At 51.0% G+C, this 17,217-nt stretch overlaps 3 protein-coding genes across 6 annotated transcripts; 1 reads left to right on the top strand and 2 right to left on the bottom strand.

The window, feature by feature from the left end:
- Positions 1 to 1,441: 1,441 nt before the first annotated feature.
- Positions 1,442 to 2,610, bottom strand: LOC130522723 (growth-regulated alpha protein-like). The gene is made up of 4 exons (XM_057027397.1): positions 2,212 to 2,610; positions 2,037 to 2,139; positions 1,856 to 1,936; positions 1,442 to 1,693 (listed from the first exon to the last, which is right to left on the bottom strand). Exons 1-4 carry the CDS (start codon positions 2,273 to 2,275, stop codon positions 1,597 to 1,599), a joined length of 345 nt encoding a protein of 114 aa, XP_056883377.1. The 5' UTR covers positions 2,276 to 2,610; the 3' UTR covers positions 1,442 to 1,596.
- Positions 2,611 to 3,266: 656 nt separating this feature from the next.
- f13a1b (coagulation factor XIII, A1 polypeptide b) lies at positions 3,267 to 8,327 on the bottom strand. Of its 2 annotated transcripts, none has more exons than XM_057027374.1 (15): positions 8,171 to 8,327; positions 7,367 to 7,575; positions 6,659 to 6,847; positions 6,338 to 6,586; positions 6,143 to 6,261; positions 5,969 to 6,076; positions 5,392 to 5,566; positions 5,167 to 5,305; positions 4,935 to 5,038; positions 4,753 to 4,841; positions 4,508 to 4,661; positions 4,149 to 4,424; positions 3,907 to 4,067; positions 3,682 to 3,818; positions 3,267 to 3,608 (listed from the first exon to the last, which is right to left on the bottom strand). In XM_057027374.1, the coding sequence occupies exons 2-15, from the start codon at positions 7,551 to 7,553 to the stop codon at positions 3,467 to 3,469; spliced, it is 2,229 nt and encodes a 742-aa protein (XP_056883354.1). In that variant the 5' UTR covers positions 7,554 to 7,575; positions 8,171 to 8,327; the 3' UTR covers positions 3,267 to 3,466. The 2 variants fall into 2 exon arrangements, with proteins under 2 accessions (XP_056883354.1, XP_056883355.1); XM_057027375.1 differs by lacking the exon at positions 8,171 to 8,327 and adding an exon at positions 8,118 to 8,142.
- A 2,019-nt stretch (positions 8,328 to 10,346) lies between these two features.
- On the top strand, positions 10,347 to 16,261 carry si:dkey-185m8.2 (trichohyalin). 3 transcript variants are annotated; one of them, XM_057027360.1, is made up of 3 exons: positions 10,347 to 10,584; positions 10,690 to 11,505; positions 11,704 to 16,261. In XM_057027360.1, the coding sequence occupies exons 1-3, from the start codon at positions 10,506 to 10,508 to the stop codon at positions 16,197 to 16,199; spliced, it is 5,391 nt and encodes a 1,796-aa protein (XP_056883340.1). In that variant the 5' UTR covers positions 10,347 to 10,505; the 3' UTR covers positions 16,200 to 16,261. The 3 variants fall into 3 exon arrangements, with proteins under 3 accessions (XP_056883340.1, XP_056883341.1, XP_056883342.1); XM_057027361.1 differs by having other exon boundaries at positions 10,348 to 10,554; XM_057027362.1 differs by having other exon boundaries at positions 10,348 to 10,554; positions 10,738 to 11,505.
- The last annotated feature ends 956 nt before the right edge of the window (positions 16,262 to 17,217 follow it).

Consider the following 17,217-nt stretch of genomic DNA (forward strand, 5'->3'; position numbering starts at 1 on the left):
TGTATCATTTAGAGTTAAGATTATCTCAGGATGTTAATAACAACATGTAATTATAATATTTTCATATCTGTAATTGTCATTTAGGACAAAAAGGGTTAATATTTTCCACTTGAACCATTGTTCCTTATGATTGCAGGCACGTTGTTAAAACACATGTTCAGGTCATAAATGTGGGATAAAAGTTGGTCAGCAAACTCTTGAGTGACCCCATGACTTCAAGAAAATAAATAACTCATCTGCAAACATAACTAAAAGCACAGGATAAACGGAGCGCACTACGACCCCAAAACACAACTCCGTAAACATAAAAAAAAGGAAAAGAGAATTTGCTGTTTGTAAAGTTTCCACTGGTGGTTCTGCTTTCACACACTATCAAATTTAGGAGTCAAATTCAGCAACGTCATAGTTGTGGGTGCAGCAGGGACTCGATGGCGTCTGTCCGCTGCTTCCTGAAAACAAAAAACTGCTCAAATTCAGAAGGTAATATGCATCAAAATTCATCAGGCCGCCATCGCCATCACCGTTTGATGCTAACGAAGAAGATGCGCACATCAGCATCGACCTTCAAGGTCCGAAAAACAAATTGAACAATCATCAAGGAGTTCGTTTAGAGTTCAAGGCCTGAAAATGTCAACAGCTTCTTCCTTGAGGCAAGTATCAGCTTCTGCCACGGTCTCACAGAGAGACTTTATTTGGAGGTCTTTGCGACGTTACGCAGGACCAAGATGCACAGACGTGTGTCAGAGGTTGTCGGGAGCTGCTCAAGTCCGGCCCAACAGGTGAAATCTGAGGCAGGTTAGAAGACACAAAGGTTCCATTCATAGCAAGATGTTGGTATTCTCCTCGCCTTCTGATGAAAAGGTGTAAATTTTGTTGTAAAAGTTTTTGATCGCGATGTGGAACGCAATGTTTCCCGTTGCCAGCAGGTGACAGTAGCTCGAAAATTGAATATTTTAATAGAATTGTTTCAGCTCAAGACCACAATCCCACCTGTAACCTTTGACCCTCATTCAACAACCTACATGTGAGTGGCAGCCACTTCCTGTTATATGGCGAAAAACAGCAAAACGGTCCGATCAAATATGTAGGAGTTTGTAGGAGTTCGTTTAAGTACGAAACCTGAAAATGTCGGACTTCCCATTGGCTCCTACGGACATTATAGGACTGGGATGTTACATGACCCCACCAAACATCAGGCACACAGGTGGAAACCATGTCGCGGGTTCCCTGCCATAACCTGTGCATAGGTGGCGCTGTAGAGCACGACCACGTCTGGGACCCAAAATCTATAATAATATACTCATAATATATATTGTCTAAATGAAAAATTTTGCTTTTGAGCATGTCTGCTCCCTCAAAAAGAGAACTTATTAACAGCAAATGAATTAAGAGCAAAAACAAGATTTTTTTTTGTTGAAAAACAAACAAAATGCACAACCGATTCAATTCAGCTCAACTTTTATTGTATAAAAAAAAGACAAGCGATTAAATATGTTGCTTCATTAAATACGTTCACAGTTTAAATACTCTTAAATACAATCTTAATCCAGCCGAGATGTTGTAATGTACAGTTGAATAAAGAAACAAAAACAGAAATCACAGCACTTGAGTGGGTGGAGCTGCGCTTCCTCTTGCTGCTGTGGTTTGAGCTGACCTGCTGCTCTTCGACCGAGCAGCGTGTTCCTCCATACGCCTGCGGACAAGACGCATCATGGATTCACCACAAAGCCTCTTTGGGTCAGCTGCCTCCCTCCCCAGGTGTTAACAAAACCATCTCAATAACGCCCAGTCATCCCAGAAATGAGAAAAGTATTGGGACATCAGGAAAGGAGAGAACGTGGATACGTGAACTTACCGTTGTTTGGCCCGAAGTAGTCCCTGGGCGAATTGTCCTTTGGGGTCAAGGCAGCGTGGCCTCTTGTTTTTCAGGATGACACTGTTGCACAAAGAGAAATTGTGAGCGGTAGAATTGTCGGAATCGTCACATGATCCGGATTCTGCGACGTCAACGACCTCTCTGGGTCTCTGGCTCTTACATGACTTCTTGCCTCCTGCAGTAGGGGCGAGGACCGTACTCGACGACATCGACCACGTGGGAACGTTTCACGGCTGCTACTGTGTTCAGGCATCGGCAGGAAACTAAAGGGAGACGAGTCCATCAAATCGGCTGCGCTGCTGAGCGGAATAAAGTGGCGCAGGCAGGAAACTTACGTGACGACGTGCAAACGACGATGCAGGCCAGAAGAATGCACAGGGCGACCGTGGTCCTCATCATGTCTCTCGGTGTTTGCCAAGCGATGCGCTGCTGTCAAGTACCTACCCCATGTTTTTGGGCACTCGTTTATATAGCAAGATTCAGGATTTACTTGGGAGACGGCCCCTTTCTCTGGAATCAGTTGCCACACTGTTTAAGTTTCCTTTTAAAGAGTTCCTGCCCCTAATCTTATCCCTTGATGCCAGTTTTTTGGGTCGTTGACTCATGTGTCACTCAATGGTGCAAAGAGCTTCGTTTTCTCTTGAGAATTTCTCCACCCGCTGTCCTCTATTGTTAGATCATGACATACATAAGAGAAATTCCCTGGAATTGCGTCATTCATCCTCCTGAAGACACGTGCACCTCAAACGAACTCCTCCAAAAATGGTCAGTTACTACCACAAAAATGAATAACTGTGGGATGCAACAGTCTATAAGTGTGAATTCCTCCTGCCTGCTCAGCAAACCTGTTGGCTTTAACGGGTAAACAGATCAGCTCAATACCCACTAATAATTGCATATAAGCAACGCTATTTTAATACTTTATCAAAGAATGTCAACTTGCAGAACAACGGTGAGTAGATAAAAAAAGGATTTATTCCTCTTCCAGTATATTGGATTTGTATCGGGGTGAGCTGACTCAGTCAAACGTCGACCAGCCTCACATCAGGCCAGTGTTATAGCGACACCTGGTGCTCAACGCCGGCACGTAAAAAACAAACAAAAATGTATTTCTCAAGTTTCAAAAGGAAGAGCGATGTCTCAACGTTCGCCTGGGATTTTCCACTCTTGAAACTGAAATCCAGGAGATTCCGAACTTGCGGGAGTGACCTTAAAGAAAACAAGTCGGGAAAGGTGTTGGCGAGATGACGAAGAGGAAAAGAGTTGGCGCCTTAAGAATAGACGTCTGGGAATCTGATGGGTTCAGGGAAAGAACCTTTGGACGACAAACCTTATTTATGTGTGTGGGGTCAGAAAAGGCCTTCTATCATCCACTCACAGGACACAGGCAGCACGCTGAATCCTTTATTTGGTTGATATTAGCAGGAGTACACAAATTATAACAACAACAAAGGCACCTTTGCTGGATACTTATAGGAGCGATCAAATCACAAAGAAGGCTATGAGATGATTTGCTCAAACCTCCCAGTCTGTTGTTAGCTACAAATGCTAAAGCTATTGAAGTACTCAGTGGCCCCCCTGCTGGGATCCTCAGGGCTTGATGGTGAGGGACACCTCCCCCTGGACCTGCCTGAGGGCAGGACAGTCCAGAGTGGCGAACACACGGGTGGCGCCGGCCCTCTGCGGCACGAACGTCTCGTTCCAGGTCAGAGATGATCCATTGGGGATCAGGCTGAAACCAGCAAAGACACAAGATGGAGGCCGAGACGGTCGCTGTGGATTCTGATACCGGGACCACAGCTCACCTGTAATACTTGTACGTGGGCATCATGACCCCGGGCCCCTCCATGCGAATGTAGACGTCCGCCAGGGCGAAGGAGAAGGGGTTGGTGAACTCCACGGTCGCCATCATCTCTTCACTCACTCTGTTCACGCCAGACACCTGCGGCGACCACCGGCGTGAAAAAACACACAGCGCACAAGCGCACGCTAATCGAGAAGGGAGGAGGGAGTCGGGGAAGGTTTCAGACCTTGACGCTGAGCTTGGGATTGTGCAGGGCGACCACCTTCATGGCGGTGACGATCTGTCCGGTCTCCTTGACCTTCCCAGTGATGATGAAATGAAGGTTGGCCTGTTCCACCAGGTGCTTCATGTACTTCTTTGACTCCACCACCACCGTCTCCTTCACGGCTAAAAACACAACCGTCATGCTAACGATTAGGCACCGGATTGCGATTTTATTGTTTAAAGAAAAAAAAAGACTCCGCCCACTTTCGTTGGGCTTCATGGTCACTGTTGGGTCCCGCAGCATGAACTCGGCGCTGGTGACGCCGGTGTAGAACACCACGTTCCCGCTGATGTAGGCCTCGACGACCCGCCGCTGGTCGCTGCGGTTTACGAACTCCAGGCTCAGTTCGAAGTCTTGGCCAACGGGGACCTCCAGGGTAGGGAGGACCAGGTCCACGTCGGCCTCAGGGGGGCGGGACTTCTCGCGATGACAGCCGAACCCCTCCGCTTTTTCCAAAACGGTCCGCTCTTCGCTAGTGCCTAGATCAGTAAGGTGAAACAAGATCAACGGCGGCACGCGCTTACGGGACATCCGGGCCGGGCCGACGCCGACGGGCGACTACCTTCAGGAAACTTGTATTGACTCGTGATGTCACGCCGGGTCGTGGCTCCAGGAGCTTTGGTCAACACCATACGGCCCACGTGGGTCTGATTGACTCTGACCGGCTGCATGGCCCCGTCTTTACCTCGGGAGTAAAACACCACGTCGCTGTTGACCTGCGGGCGGCAAAAAGGGAGGCGATGGCTCGTTGTCCCTGCAGTGGCGAGGACTTTTGCACAGATCGAGGTGGCGCGGCGGGCGACTCACTTCTGCGAACACGAAGGCGGCGTCAAAAGGGTAGCACATTTCCCCGTGCTTGATGGCCTGGACCGACGCAGGACCGCATCTGTACATGCCTTAGACGTAGAGAGGGAGGAGGAAGAGAGTCAAGCGCCGCCGCATTTGCAAAACAAGCAAATCTTAATAACCCCCTCCTGCAAAAAAAGTACCGTCGCTTGTTTCCTGGGGAGTCGCGTCCACGACCTGCCACCCCCCGAAGCCGAAGGGGAGGTCTGGCCTTGTCATGTAGCATTCGTTCCAGCAGTGGTAGTTCCTGAGAACAACGGGAAAGCCTGTTTTTAATGTCATTACGAGTCCGTAAAGGGGACCGCAGATCGAGATGGTGGCGTGACTGAGTCACGTCGCGCGCGTGGAAATGGCGGGTTGGTCGGCGCCAGTTACCAGATGGAGTCTCTCGTGCGGCTGCGGTCAATCTTGCCATTCTCGTCCAGGATGATGTCGGTTTTCAGGTTTCCGTCATTGTCGTGTGCGGAGTAGTAGTTGGTTACGACCCGCGATGGGATCCCCAGGCAGCGCAGGACTGCGGAGAGGAGGGACAGGAAATGGAAAAAAGGTCAAATGCTGTTACAACTGTTTTTCGGCTGCTGCTGCGGGCGACCGTCTTACAGGTGTTGAAGACGGCGGCGTAGACCCAGCACTGAGCGTAGCTGACGGGCATCCTGCTGCTGGCGTAGGTCAGCAGGATTTCTGTGCTGCCAGTCCAGGAAGTTGGCGCCACCCCGTAGGTGTAGTCGCCACTCCAGTTCCCCACCAACACGCCGTCGTCGTCTCGAGAATTGATCTAAACGGGGGAAAAAATCTTAATTGGATATCTTGAATAATAATTCAATCGACCGTGTGTGAGATGGAGTGAGGTTAAAGTGAGCGGTTATAGGGGAAAAAAAGAGTTGTAGATTTAATATGTTTCACCTCTAAACCTGGCATTAATGTGGGTTTCATTGCCGCTAAATTGCAATGGTTAATTCTGAAATAAAACGGAGGCGCATCAGGCCGCCCTGAAAAACTGCTTTACCGCCGAGTGGCCACCAGGCGTCGCTGTTAACGCCAGGAATTGCAGCGGCGTTATCTGGCTGCAATTTCATTACAAAAATGCAACTTGCAAGCCACGTTCAATTCTAATTACTTTTTTTTTTAATCGATAACATTAATTTGCTATATACAATGTGAATAAATGTTTACTCACCATAGCAGAGGCCTTTCTGGTCACTTTAATTGGGTCTCCTCTGTTTGTGATGGGCATTTCAGATCTGTCCATGATGTACAGGCAGGCATCCAGAACCCCATAGTTAAACTAAATTTTAAATAAATGAATTAGTTGTTTTAAAAACAACAGTTTAACCCGTGGGTTTACAATCACCTGGCCATAGTTCCATTGCCTTTCAGCTACGTCGTCATATGCACCGTGGTAGATGATGCCCATCTCATTCATCACGCATTCCTGCCGCTCTGGCTCGTCATCCAGGAACACGTCGTCGGCTGCGGAGCGACGAGCGGCGACACTTTACCGCGGTGAAACATACCGGTTCAGGCAAAGACAGAATCCTCAACCAACCTGGGGACCACGGGTTAAACAGGATGTAGAGGTCACGGACGGGGTCCTTTCTGGTCCGGCGGATGCCGAAGCGCGTCATCACCGCGACGTACATGTGATACTTCCCCACGATGCAATTTGCCAAAGGAGTGATGCCGACGGTGACGTCGTTGTTGGAATTGTCTGCGATCCGGCCTGCCCAGCGGGACTGGCGCTCCTTGTTGGGAAAGACGGGGATGTAGGTGCCCTTGCTGTAGTCAGGGTTGGCACCTGGATGAACCACAGGCTATTAGCCATTTTCAAGCTAGCTACAGAAAAGAGGATGCGGTGGGCTCTGCTTACCGATGACAAACTCCAGGGCGAACTTGTCCTCTTTGGGATTGTAGGGGCGATTGAAGGTGAGCTTGACATGGAACTCCTGCCCCCGACGCACGATGAGATAGTTGGAGTTGTAAAACATGGTCCGGTGCTGCTGCTTGTTCACCCCGTCTGACTGTGACATCATGTCCACAGCCACGATGTCAAGATAATCTGCGGGATGGGGGGGGGGGGGGGGCAGGAACTTAGCTAGGGGTTGATGGGGATGTTTATGCACATCTGGGTTTGATCCCACAGTCTAGAGACATTAAGCTGACTGCACAGACTAAAGTGCTTCTAGGCGTGTGCGACGCAATGATCGGGCGGAGACAGAAAACCATATCAACCTCCGTATCCCAGGCAACGTTACAGGATGGAGGGAAGTGACAGGCAGCAGGAAGTGGGCAGAGTTCATCTTGCTCGGATGTCACTCACGTGTCAAACTCGCTGACAACAACAGGAAAAGATCAGACGGACATGGAGGTCCTCTGCCTTCTAGTTCTGCTATTAATGACAGCGTAGGTCTGCTCAGGATACTCTATTTAAAAATGAGGCGCCATAAAGATAAACACATAAAGGAAATATTGGTTTCCATATTGTAAAAGTTGATTTGTAACAGTGTGCTTGTTGGACGAAAGAGATAAAAGCTTGGGGCGACCGTTATAGATCGTTCAAGCACGTCCGGTCGCTCACCTGTCAGAGGCGGGAAGCCTCGGGGGCCCGGGGCGACAAAGGGCTCAAACTCGGGCACTTCCGTGGATTCGGAATTGGAGCTGGCGACGGCGACGGCGGTGCGGCCGCGGTTCGTGACCTTGGGACGCGGTCCGGAGGGAGCCGCGGGGGCAGGGGAGGGGTCCACGACGGGAGCTGGGTCTGACATTGCGCCGGTAACAACAGAAGGACTGAAAGAGAAGAGAATTTGATCAGTATCAGCTGCTCCAGTTAAGGTTCATCTAGGTTTTCCTGGACCGGTTCAGGATCGTGACATCAGCCGTTCGGCTCTCCTGCTTCCATCATCACGGGGCAGGTCGGGGGGTGGGGGGGGGCTTGAATCACAGAATCAGGCGCGGATGTTTGGACTGCAACCAGCTCAGAACAAGGCCCGCTATTGCGCAACTCGGGCGTGGGCAGAGGTTTGCGTCCTGCTGACGGGGCTCCGGCACCGGAATTAAAGTCAGGGACGACACCGTTTGCATAAACACTGCACTTACACGTGTGTGTATGTTGTGTTTCAAATCAAGGCGCCCACTCAGCTTCAAAAACAATAAAATTGGACAAGAAAAGGTCCAGAGAATTGTGAAATTGTCACCCCAGCAGGTCCCTTTCGCTGCTTTAGCCACTGCACCACCGAGCAGAACAAGAAGCCCCCGGCTCCTGATGGTCCCGAGTGGTGAAGCTCATCCTGTCGCCAGCGCGTTAAGCAGCGGTGCATCGTTTCGTTCACCTTTTATCCCGAAAAGCTGCAAAGGCGACGATCGTACGACAGAAGGGACCCACCTCAGATGAAGGAGAGGAGAAAGTTGCTGGCTGGCTGGTAGTTGCCCTCTGCTGCTGCAGCTGTCTTGGGAAACTTCTGCTTCTACTTATATACCCATCAGGGAAAAGGAAGAACTGTCCAAGTGTGTGTGCGCGCGCGTATGTGTGTGTGTGTGTGTGTGTGTGTGTGTGTGTGTGTGTGTGTGTGTGTTATATAAGTGCTGCTTCAGCCATAGGAGCAAGATGTGGAATCTACCATGTCTTTACAACCCCTGACTGCACGGAGACCCAAAAAGTTCAGCGCCGCCCCGTGATGTACGTGCAGAACAGAACAGAACAGAACAGAACAGAACAGAACAGAACAGAACAGAACAGAACAGAACAGAATAGAATAGAATAGAATAGAATAGAATAGAATAGAATAGAATAGAATAGAATAGAACAGAACAGAACAGAACAGAATAGAACAGAATAGAATAGAATAGATAGAATAGAATAGAATAGAATAGAACAGAATAGAATAGAATAGAGGGCCGGCAGCAGCTCCGTCTTTAGGGGACTGGGCTGAGTAGCAGAGAGTTCTGGGTTCAAACCCCGGCACAGACAAAAGTTGGAAGGTGTTCTGGTGGCAGGTGCCAGGACACCCTCAAAGCACTGCTGAGGTGCCCTTGAGCAATGCACCAAACCCCTGATTGCTTGAATTGGGCCCTGTGAGGAGTTTGCAGCTCCGCCAGGGTGCGTCCTGCCTTCACCCCCATGCAGCTGGGACAGGCTCTGGCACCCCATCACTTTTTCATCTTTTACAGACTTTTGGTCTATTTTTTTTTCATCTTTTACTGAACTGTAAAAGAAGTGAAGTGACTGAACCTTTCTGAACCCTTCCCCCGTTACTGCTGAGGATTCAGAACACTCAAAATGATCTATGTTAACCTTCTTTCGGAGTATATTTCAGGACAGATTTGGGTTTCATTTTATTCTTGATTGCTCAGGTCAGGGGAACCTTCAATGGTGGGATAGTTAGCGCTAATATCAATAGAATATCCTTATTTGATGAGTGTTAGCTCATGTAATTGTCGTAAAGAGCTCAGGAAATATTTGTGTCTCTTAGTAACTGAGTACTAAACTCCATGAACTCATTTGTCTCTCGATGCAGAAAACAGCTGAATCTCCCAAAAGTCACCCGACTGTTTTCGGTTCCAGATACTGTTGATCTTCACTTCGCATTTTCTCATGCCACAGGTGTCACCTCGATGTTTTTTGCCAGAAAACCACAATGATGAGACGCGGGACAAAAGTAAGGGTTGAGCGAGGGCCCATTTTTTCATATTCGACCGAAAAAGACCCTCCAGTAACGACGGGAGTGGCTGGAACCGCCATGTTTTGATGGACGGGTCGAAATATCGCAATTGTTCCGTCATCTGGGCTCAATTTCACTCATCAAGAAATGATCCCTAAAAAACAACAAACCCTGCTGTGTGGAATGCCAAGGAAAATACACTTAGTTGACACCTCCAAAAAGCAGCACCTGTGCCATCATGGTGACGGTCCTCCAGCCTCCAACACAACTCCAAACCAAACTTTGCGGCTGATTCAGTCCTTCCCATAAACAGGGTCTGTTTTCATCAACCCCGACTGCTGCTAAAGGAAAGAGTGAATCATAAAGGCCACCATTTAAGTTGTGCGTGTGTGTTTTCATCTGCATCGGGCTGGAAGAACACGTCCCGAACACTGACAGGCATGATGGAAGCGTACTGGCGCCTTACACAGGGCAGCGACTGTTAAACTCGGACGAATGTTTGCATGGATACGGTAACTAAAAACTTCATGTCGTCTTCTCTTCCATACGACTGAAGTTTAATAGTGCTTTTTAGCATTAACATTGTTGCCTGTTGCTAGCTTTGTTTTGCTAATCTGTCCATCAGAGTTGATTCCTCCAACAGTTTGAAGCGAGCAAGATGCAGAAAGTGTGGCGAGTTTTAAGTAACTCAAAAAGGCTTTTTTCCTCCTTGAATTACAACCGTGGCTAAAGGACAGGCGACGGTTTCTAAAAGATACTCGCCGTCCCCTATTTCCATTTTGATGCGGCTTGAGGCGGACGCCTGTTATGGGTGTGTGTCTGCTGCGCTAAAGCGCGAAAAAAAAGTGGCATCTTTTAACTTCCTGCCGACAGCACGGTGGAAAACCCTCAGCCGGGTCACGTGACACATCTTCCGCTACCCTCGAGCCGTTTCACTCGCCGAAAAGTCGGCGCGTCCTTCCTCTGCGACTTAGACCAAATACTTCCTGGAAAATAATAAAAAGAAAAAACGGTCGCCAAAAGGGGAAGAGGAAGGAGAAGAAAGCGGCGAGGGAGGTGATGAAAGCGACACGGATGAACTGCAGTGCGAGCGCCGGCGTGGATGGTGGTGAGTTCGCTCTGAGACGTGCTAAAAATGGTGCACAGGCATTCTAATCTCCAGACTCTAATACGTTGCGGTTTATAGTATTTCTGAGACTGTAACTGCGTCGCTCTCCTGTTTTTCTTGTTTGTTTTTATTCAGATTTTCCAGTCAAGTGCAGTGAGGAAGTGCTTCTCCCTTTCTTCACAGACGAGCGGCTGTGGCCCGTGATGGACTCACCGTCCCACCGTCCTGCCGACCCTCCAGCACCTCCTGCACTCCCGGAGCTTCGGCTGGTCCTCCTGGGCAGGAAAGGAGCCGGGAAGAGCGCGGCGGGGAACACCATCCTCGGGGGAGCAGGAGGCTTTGAGAGCGGGAAACCCACGGAGGAGTGCGTGAAAAGACGGGCGGATGTGGCGGGCCGAAAGGTCACCGTGGTGGACACCCCCGGGTGGGAGTGGTACTACCCACTCAACGGCACTGCCAAATGGGTGAGGAGAGAAACTTTAAGGAGCGTGTCGCTCTGTCCGCCCGGACCCCACGCGGTGCTGCTGGTGGTACGATCCTGCGCCTCAATAACAGAGGACTACATGCACGAGATAGAGGAGCACCTGGAGCTGCTCGGGATGGGAGTCTGGGGTCACACCATGTTGCTGTTCACCAGAGGAGACGAGCTGGGCCTGACCTCCATGGAGCAGCGCGTCTCCACGAGCGGCCTGACGCTCCAGAGGCTCCTTCGGAAGTGCGGCGGCAGGTACCACGTCGTGAACAACCGCAACAGAGGCGACGTGACGCAGGTCAGGGAGCTGATGGGGAAGCTGGAGGAGCTGGTGGGAGGAGGGCGGTTCTTGGAGATGGATCAGGTGGCGCTGGCGGGTCTGGAAGAAGACGGGAAAAGGAGAGCGAGGGAACGGAGGAAGAAACAGAGGCAGATGGAGGAGCACATGCAGAGAGCGACCATCAAAGCTGCTCTATTGAGTGAGTTCTCACTCCTGTTTGTAAACGAACGATCACTCTGTAAGGGATTTACCGCAAATATTATGTTATAATTGATGACAAAATCTAAATCTTTTGTGGCGACTGATAGAGTTTGGGTGAAAGTTTTAAATATCTACCATATGTAAGTAAAGTGAAAGTAAAATCTGATCTGTATCAAACGTGTCCGCATTCATCCAGACGATGGTCCTCAGGGCTCGGAGCTGGATGCCCACCGCTCATTCTCCAAGGTCCCCCGACGTTTGCCCGAGGTGCGGCTGGTTCTCCTAGGTGAACGTGAAACGGGGAAAAGCTCCGCGGGGAATTCCATCCTGGGTCGCGCCGGCTTTTTCCAGGCTGGGGTGGTGACCGAGGAGTGTGTCCGTCGACAGGCAGAGGCGGCCATGCGGCTGGTGACGGTGGTGGACACCCCTGGCTGGGAGGCGGGTATAACTGGGGGCACAACAGAGAGAGTGAAGCGGGAGATCGCCACTAGCGTGGGGCTGTGCCCTCCGGGGCCACACGCGCTCCTACTGACTCTGAGGGTGGACACGCTGGTGGTGTCAGGACATATCAGGGAGCATCTCGAACTTCTAACCGAGGGCGTGTGGAGACACACGATCCTGCTGTTTACGCATGGGGATCAGCTCCGAGAGGGGGTGAACATCCAGCAGCACATCCAGGGCGGGGGCCGGGACCTCCAGTGGCTGCTGGAGAAGTGCAGAGGCCGGTACCACGTCATTAGTAGCCTAGAGGGGGGCGGTAACGGGTGCTCGGGCGAGGTGACAGAGCTCCTTCAGAAGGTGGAGAAGATGGCCGCCATGAACAGGTGTGAGGCTTTTTCTGGCCTGGTTCATGAGATCAGGGACCTCAGCCAGCAGAAGAATGAGAAGTTCAACCAGCGCATGAAGGACGCGGGGGATAAAATGCTGCGGCAGGAGGCCGAGCTGAAGAAAATGAGGGAGCGGGAGGTGAAAAGCATCAGGTGGTTCTTTGAACGGAAGAAAAAAGTGAAATCGTGTGAAAAGAGTGGGGTTCAGAGGGAAGGGGAGGATGAAGACAGCAGAAAAGGTGAAAGAAAGACCGATTACAGGGAGCTGGAGGAGAGGATCCGCTGGCTAACGGAGGACAAAGAGAGGGAAATTCAGGATCTGAGCGTGGAAAGGGAGAGAATCCACCTTGCACTAAGCCAGGGTATGAAAGAAAGGGACAACGCTACATTCAGACTTGACCTGAAGCACAGAGAGATCGAGGAGCTGAAAGAGAGGATCGAAGAACAGCAGCTGAAACTGCTTAATCTGGAATGTGCCAGTGTAGAGAGGGAAAATGAGAGGAAGCACTGGGAGGAGAACGTCGAAGCGCTGAAAAGAGAGCGGAAGAGCACAGTACAGAAACTGGAGGGAGACATAGAGCTGCAAAAGAAAGAGAAAGAAGCGTGGATGGAGAAGGTCCTGACCTTGGAAACAGAAATAGAAGAGTCACACATGATGGAACAGCGGCTGAGAGCAGAAATGGAAGCTAAGCTGCTGGAGAAAGACCAGCGGCAGGAAGAGCTCCGACAGGAAACGCAGGCGATTGTTGACCAAGCAAAGCTCCAGCAAAGACAGATGGAGATGAAAGTGGCAGAGATGGCATCGCAGCAGCAGAAAGAGGCCGAGAGAAAAGCACAGAATCAAGAGGAGGAGCTGCAGAAGCTGAGGCTGCAACATCGGCAGGAGGTGGACAGAAGAAGCAGCGAAATGAGCAAAATGCAGGAGGAAATCAAAGCACAACACCAACAAGCGCTTGACAACATGGAGGCCATGAAAAAACAACACAGTGGGGAAAAAATGGAAATACGGCAGGAAAAAGAAAGAGAGGTGGAAGAAGTCAAACGCAGGTTTAGAGAGGAAACCGAAAGACAAGAGCAGGCGAAAATAAGAGAGATGAGAGACTTAGAGCAAAGATATCGCGTCCAGATTGAAAGGGAAGCTACGGAAAAGTTACGGGAGAAAGAGGAAGAGCTGGAACTAGTGAGGCGGGAGCATCAGGAGGAGTTGGAAAGGAGGCTGGAAGAAGCAGAGGAGAGGAGAGCTAAAGAAATGGAGAAAGCTGTGGAAGAGCTCAGAAAGGAATGTGGTTACAAAATAAGAGGCGTAGAAGAAGACAGTCAAAGAGAACTCAGAGAGACAAGACAGCAGCTGGAGAAGGAGACCGAAAAACGACTTGAAGAAAGTCAAAGAATGGAAAAGTGCCTGCTGGAATTAGAAGAAAGGTTGGCGGAAAGCCAGAAGGCCCAGGAAGCAATGATAGAAAACCACAAAACATCAATGAGGCGACATTCGAAAGAGAGAGAGACGCGCGAGGGCGAGCTGAGGCGCGAGCACGCCGACGAACTGCGCCAGCGAACGCAAGAATTCGAGAAAGAAAAAGAAAGGATCGTAAGCAGACTTCAGGAAGAGGCGGAGAGAGCGCTGAAGGAAAGAGAAATGGAGCTGGAGGAGCAAAAACGCGGCCTGAGGGGAACGAAAGAGACGCTGCAACAAACGGAGGACGAGAAGAGAGACGTGGAGGAGAGACAAAGAGACGAGAGACACCTGCGGGAAGCCCTGGAAGAGAAGGACAAGCTGATTGAGACTTTAAACCAGCGAGTGAAGGAAACCCTGCAAAGGCAAGAAGACGAAAACAACCGACGGGAGGAGGCGGAGGAGAGGATGCAGCAGCTCCTGGAAGGAAAAGAAAGAGAGATAGAAAGTCTTAAACAGCAGGCCCAGTGCAGAGAGGAGGAATGGAGGGATGAGCGGAGGAGAAAGGACGATGAAATAAATGTGGCGAAAGAAGCCGTCGACCAGAAGAGGAGAGAGATCGCAGAGGCGCGACGTCTGCTAGCAGAAAGAGACGGAGAGAGGCGCGAGGCGGAGAAGGAACGCTCGGGCTACGTGGAAGCGCTGAAAGAGATGGACCTTCACGTCCAGCAGAGCCGCGCCGAGCAGATGGAGATGCTGGAGGAGGTTAAGGAGAGAGAGGAGGAGATCCTCCGCCTGAAGCGAGAAGACGGCGAGAAAGAGAAGGAGCTCGCCCTGCTGAGGTGGAGGATCGAGCAGACCAAGTCGGAGCTGAACGGCGTCAGCTGCAAGATGGAAAAGGAGATGACCAGCATGATCCGAGAGTACGAGACGGAAATCCAGAGGAAGAACCGAATGGTCGAATCCGTCGCCGGGGAGAGGGACCGTGTTGCCGAGGAGTGTGAGGACGTTCGGAAGAGGATGGAGGACCTGCAGGAGGAGCATGAGAAGATGAGAGGGGAGGCAGAACATCTGAGGCTGAAGCTGAAGGAGGCGGAGGAAGAGTTGAGCAGGTGGAATCAAGAGCAGGTAGAGAGCCGAGAAGCAGACCTGAGGGAGGCCGACGCCCAGATCAGGAGACTCAAGGAGGCTGAAGACATGATAGACGTGATGAAAGAGGAGAAGGCTGAGGCAGAACGGAAGCTCCAGGAAACCAAAGACGAGCTGCAGGTGAAGCTGAGCGAGAAGGAACGTGAGTTCGCAGCCAAAAGCCGGCAGATCCAGGAGGAAATCTGGAAACGAGAAAAGGAAGTAGCAGAAAGGGAGAAGGTCCTGGCCAGAAAACAGGAAGCACTGAGCAGAAGAGGATGTGAGCTGGACCGGAAAGAGGAAGAGCTCGTTGAGGCGCGCCAGCTCGGCGAACCGCAGAGACGCTTAGACGGGTGGCGAGGAGGCGGAGCTAAACGCAGGCAAGGTGACAAAAAAGAAGAGCTGCGGGAAGGGGAGCTACAAAAGCTGCCTGAACTTCCTAGCTTTGGTAGCGAGAACAGGGAAGAACCGAGAGCGGAGCCGGGTTCCTCGAGGGACGAAGAGCAGCCGATGCAACCGGACCATGTAGCGGCGGCAACGCGGCAGCTGGACGGGACGGAAGGACTCCGCAAGAACGAGAAGAGCGTGGAGAAAAATCCCAAAGAACATGAGGAAGAGCTCGATTTCGCTGATGCGGTTGACTTAGCGCGCCGCGAGCTACGAGGACAGGGAGAGGGATCCGAACCAAGCAGAGAAGGAGAAGCGAAGGACGAGGAAGAGCCGAGGAAGAGAAAAGCGCCGGCGGCCACGCGGGGAAACGAGGGCCGCGGCAGCGCGGACGCCAACACGGGGTCGCACGGGTCCGATCTAAGGGTGGTGGTTTTAGGGGAGTCTTGGTCAGCACGCGCACCGGACGTGGTCACCATCCTCTGTGGAGAGAGATCTCAACAAGAGGGGTCGACCCTCAGGCACTGGAGGGGTCAGGTGGCGGGACGTCGCCTCTCCGTGGTGGAACCTCTGGGTCTGAAGTGGCGAGACGGGCCGGGCCTGAACAGCGCCACGCAGAAGAAGAGGCTTTTGGACAGCGTCTCGCAGTGCCGCCCTCATGTCGTCCTCCTGCTCCTGCCAGCTTTCCTGACCTGTACGGGGCGGTTGAGGAGCGCCGTGGAGGAGCACGTAGGCTGGCTCGGCGCCGACGTCTGGCGGCGCACGCTGGTGCTGGTCACCTGGGGGGAGGTGTTAGGGGAAAGCGTGGAGCAGCACGTGCTCAGGAACGGGGACCTGACGGGGCTGGTGGGGAAATGCCAGGGCAGGTGCCACATGGTCACCAGCTACACCAACAGCTCTTTGGTGGAGGGTTTACTGGAGAAAATGGAGGAGATGGCAGACTTGGACAGATGTTGACGAGACTTTGCTGTTTTGTTTCATGTCGTTTGTTATGATTAAAGTCTGGAGGGGTAAAGGTTCGTTTAGTGTGACTTTTTGCATGAGCTTCACACAAAGCCACATCACCTCGTAGCCAGCCTCGAGCACAGAGCCACGTGATTGCTAAGCAAAAAAAGAAACTACTGAGCATGAGATAAACACAATGAACAGCCATTCCCAGGTCATTCCCTCTCCCAGAATAACCCAACTCTTTCATCCTTTCTCCACAAGATGGCGACCTTGTGCCGGTTTAGAAAAGCCTCTCCAGAGCGCCCGAAGCAATCAGAAGAGTCATTGATGACAAGGACTTGATGGTGAAAGTATAGTGAAGCTAGTCACATTTATTTTTAACCGCGCGTTTGACAATTTTCTGCGTAAACTGCTACTTTTAAAAGGAAGAGTACACAAAGGCTAACTAGCGGGCCTTCTGCTCCATCTTGACTGGAGGCATTTCAGGAGCACCAAACTGTCTCGCAATTATAACCCCAGGAGGGCCCCCAGCGTGCTGAGAGGACTCCTGCTTTGACAAGTAAATTATGACTCTTGATGAGAGGAATAAGGCTTTCTCAGAATGCAATTTTTGACAGCCGGGAAAAGGCGGGGGGGGGATACATACGAGAACTTCCATCATCCAGACGTAACGGCCCAAAAACACTTGTGTGCAATCATCGGGCTAAAAAATTATGGAGTGTGAGCGCTGGCCTGTATCTAACATGCCAGCAATGTTTTTTTAATCTGTCCATTCAATAGAGGCTGCCTTCAGAGGCGAGATGGGAGGTTGTTGTGTCAAGCCGAAGCCTTGCTTTTTTTGATCATCTCTGCAGGGTGTGGCTATTTTCCAAGCATCTGAGTGGAAATTAAGAAGAAAATAAATAAATAAAAGTGGGAAAATTGCAGTGGAGGCGGACATCATTTTCAGCGCTTTAGCATAAAGATATCAGGTATTCGACAGAAAGGCCTCCATTAATGTGTCATAAGAACCGTCCTTGTTTCTTTT

This window comes from Takifugu flavidus, chromosome 3 (genome assembly GCF_003711565.1).
Source record: "Takifugu flavidus isolate HTHZ2018 chromosome 3, ASM371156v2, whole genome shotgun sequence".
NCBI lineage: Eukaryota > Metazoa > Chordata > Actinopteri > Tetraodontiformes > Tetraodontidae > Takifugu > Takifugu flavidus.

What these genes read in the sequence shown, in the direction of transcription:
- si:dkey-185m8.2 (XM_057027360.1), top strand. Translation starts at nt 10,506, where the DNA reads ATGAAAGCGACACGGATGAACTGCAGTGCGAGCGCCGGCGTGGATGGT. An exon ending in TCTGAGACGTGCTAAAAATG is followed by an intron (nt 10,585 to 10,689) that starts GTGCACAGGCAT and finishes GTTTTTATTCAG; the next exon opens with ATTTTCCAGTCAAGTGCAGT. An exon ending in CATCAAAGCTGCTCTATTGA is followed by an intron (nt 11,506 to 11,703) that starts GTGAGTTCTCAC and finishes GCATTCATCCAG; the next exon opens with ACGATGGTCCTCAGGGCTCG.
- f13a1b (XM_057027374.1), bottom strand. Translation starts at nt 7,553, where the DNA reads ATGTCAGACCCAGCTCCCGTCGTGGACCCCTCCCCTGCCCCCGCGGCT. An exon ending in AGGCTTCCCGCCTCTGACAG is followed by an intron (nt 6,848 to 7,366) that starts GTGAGCGACCGG and finishes CCCATCCCGCAG; the next exon opens with ATTATCTTGACATCGTGGCT. An exon ending in CCAGAAAGGCCTCTGCTATG is followed by an intron (nt 5,567 to 5,968) that starts GTGAGTAAACAT and finishes TCCCCCGTTTAG; the next exon opens with ATCAATTCTCGAGACGACGA.
- LOC130522723 (XM_057027397.1), bottom strand. Translation starts at nt 2,275, where the DNA reads ATGATGAGGACCACGGTCGCCCTGTGCATTCTTCTGGCCTGCATCGTC. An exon ending in CGTCGTTTGCACGTCGTCAC is followed by an intron (nt 2,140 to 2,211) that starts GTAAGTTTCCTG and finishes GTCTCCCTTTAG; the next exon opens with TTTCCTGCCGATGCCTGAAC. An exon ending in CTACTTCGGGCCAAACAACG is followed by an intron (nt 1,694 to 1,855) that starts GTAAGTTCACGT and finishes TCTTGTCCGCAG; the next exon opens with GCGTATGGAGGAACACGCTG.